Raw genomic sequence first — 2500 nt, 5'->3', positions numbered from 1 at the left:
TTCAAAAATATTTTATTTTGAATATTTTTTTTTAATAAATTGGTTTTACACTTCAGATTTTCATAGTATATGTATTAAGTCCGGTACTCTTACCATAAACTGACTTATCAACCATTTGGTAGAGGCTGATATTTTAGAAATGATGGGATGTGTTGAAAAAAATTCATTCAGTGTGTAATTAGCAACATTAGGAGTTAAAGGGCACCTAGTTTCCCCATTTCTCAACATTTAAGAGAAATCTTTTGTGTCTCCAGAATGTGTCTGTAAAGTTTCAGCTCAAAATAGCCATCAGAGTATTAATTACACCTTTGTGTATATCGGACATTTCAGCTGTTTTGGTGCCTGTGCCTTTAATGCAAATCAGCTGCTTCTCCCCGCCTACCATTTCCATGTGCGTATCAGAGCCAAAGTGATCGCTCACTATTGCTATGATGGGTGTAACTCCTTCTGATGCATCTCACGCATAAGCAGCACAGCATCAGACAAGAATGACGCAGATCTCCCTTACTACAGTAAGAACTTTACTTTGGTGCTTTACCTTAGAACTTTAATATGGTGAATAAAGCCCTGCCTACTAGTACAGGAGCCAAATCATTGTGAGTTGCTGCAGATTTTGTGTGATTCGAACATTTAGAAATGAAACTAAAGGGAAAGTTGATGTTTAATTTTATTGGTGATTCTTAATTTGAAATTCAATGGTAAGCTTGGCAAGCAGTTTTGGAGAATTTGATGTTTCCCCTTTCAAACAGAATGCCCGAGCATAGAGGTGTTTCAAGGTGAAATGTGAGTGAAATGACTGGCCTTACAGTGACTTGGGTTATATCCAAACACACATCCTGTTCTTAAGCCCCATATGGTGATGCAGACGTCTCCAAAACCCCACAGGTGGACAAATCTAAACTTTTTGATTTCTATTTTTCTGTTTTTATTCAAACAACTATAATTATTCATTCATTCATTCATTCATTCATTTTCTGTTCAGCTTAATCCCTTTATTAATCCGGGGTCACCACAGCGGAATGAACCGCCAACTTATCCAGCACATGTTTTACGCAGCGGATGCCCTTCCAGACGCAACCCATCTCTGGGAAACCTCCATACACACTCACTCACACTCATACACTACGGACAATTTAGCCTTCCCAATTCACCTATAGCGCATGTATTTGGACTGTGGGGGAAACCGGAGCACCCGGAGGAAACCCAAGCAAACACAGGAAGAACATGCAAACTCCACATAGAACTGCCAACTGACCCAGCCGAGGCTCGCACCAGCGACCTTCTTGCTGTGAGGCGACAGCGCTACCTACTGCGCCACTGCGTCGCCCCAACTATAAATCTGCATATAATAAATAATACTGCTAATAATAATAACATGATACTAGTGCAGATTGTCATGAATAAACTGAAAAAGCCCCCTGGACATGAAGAAGGCATGGAGGCAGTGGATTTTTCATTTATGTAGTAAATAATAATTTTTGTATCATTTTAATCCTTTAATTGTTTTCATCTGTAAGTATATTTGTGTGTTGTTGTACATCCTGTGTGTATTAAGCAGTGTGTAAGAGTTTGAACCTGCACATGCGCATAACTAACGTGCTCTGTGCTGGACTCTGAGCAGCTTTTAGCTGGTCAATGGTGCGGCCTATTTCATTCCTCAAAATAGCAACGCGCCAACAATGCGCCTTAACACACCTCCTTTATAGACCAGCACACCCATGAGTCCACAAAGTAGCGCAAATGGATTTGCTATTTAAACAACGTGGCGCAAAACGCGAAAATTACTGTAGCGCTGGTCTGAAAATAGCAACACATCGCGCCAAACACGTCTTGCACCTTATTGCGCCAGGTGTTTTACAGGGACCTACAACACACACATCAATCTCAACCTCATTTACAAACAAAAAATAATAATAATATTGTGCATTATTGCACATTATACACTCTCACGAACACAAACACACCTGTGCTGTCCAGCGTGTGTGTTCTCCATCCAGCTGCTGCAGGAGTTTCTCAGCCGCACTGATGGTCTCCTGTGCACGGCTCACCTCAGACTCCAGTTTAGCGGCTTCAGTCGTACGACACTGAAACCTGACATCAAACACACACACACACACACACACACAAAACACAAACTAGTAAGCTGCATACACAAAATACACATTTTGTTTTACAAAATACTATAATCCTCAGCTGTCTCCAGAATGTCTCTCTGAAATTTCAGCTCATCATTTATTATACCATCTTATGAATGGCCTTTTTTAGGTGGCAGTTTGAAGCATTTCTCTCAAAATGCAAATAAGCTGCAGATCTTTTACAGCTTGAGCTTCTGTGGAGGATTTTATATCAAACTCCACTGGACTGAATTGAAAGTCGGGTGTTCAAAGTGTCTTACTTCTCCTTCAGCTCCAGAACTTTCTCTCCCACAGAGTTCAGCTCCTTTTCCAGCCTGTTCTTGCGGTTCTCGGTCTTGCGCAGGTTTCTGAAAGCAGACAGAATG

At 40.9% G+C, this 2500-nt stretch overlaps 1 protein-coding gene across 1 annotated transcript in view; it reads right to left on the bottom strand.

Moving 5' to 3' along the window:
• Positions 1-2500, bottom strand: part of LOC130241336 (cytoplasmic dynein 2 heavy chain 1) — a 230303-nt gene that overhangs the window by 111731 nt on the left and 116072 nt on the right. Inside the window, exons 61-62 of the mRNA XM_056473046.1 lie at positions 2396-2482; positions 1965-2091 (exon numbers count right to left, since the gene is read on the bottom strand). Of these exons, the coding sequence (XP_056329021.1) occupies positions 1965-2091; positions 2396-2482 (214 nt within the window). The remainder of the gene's footprint in view (positions 1-1964; positions 2092-2395; positions 2483-2500) is intronic.

This window comes from Danio aesculapii, chromosome 15 (assembly GCF_903798145.1).
Source record: "Danio aesculapii chromosome 15, fDanAes4.1, whole genome shotgun sequence".
NCBI classification, from domain to species: Eukaryota; Metazoa; Chordata; class Actinopteri; order Cypriniformes; family Danionidae; genus Danio; species Danio aesculapii.
The sequence above is the reverse complement of the archived record's forward strand: the minus strand, read 5'-3'. Positions and strand labels throughout refer to the sequence as shown.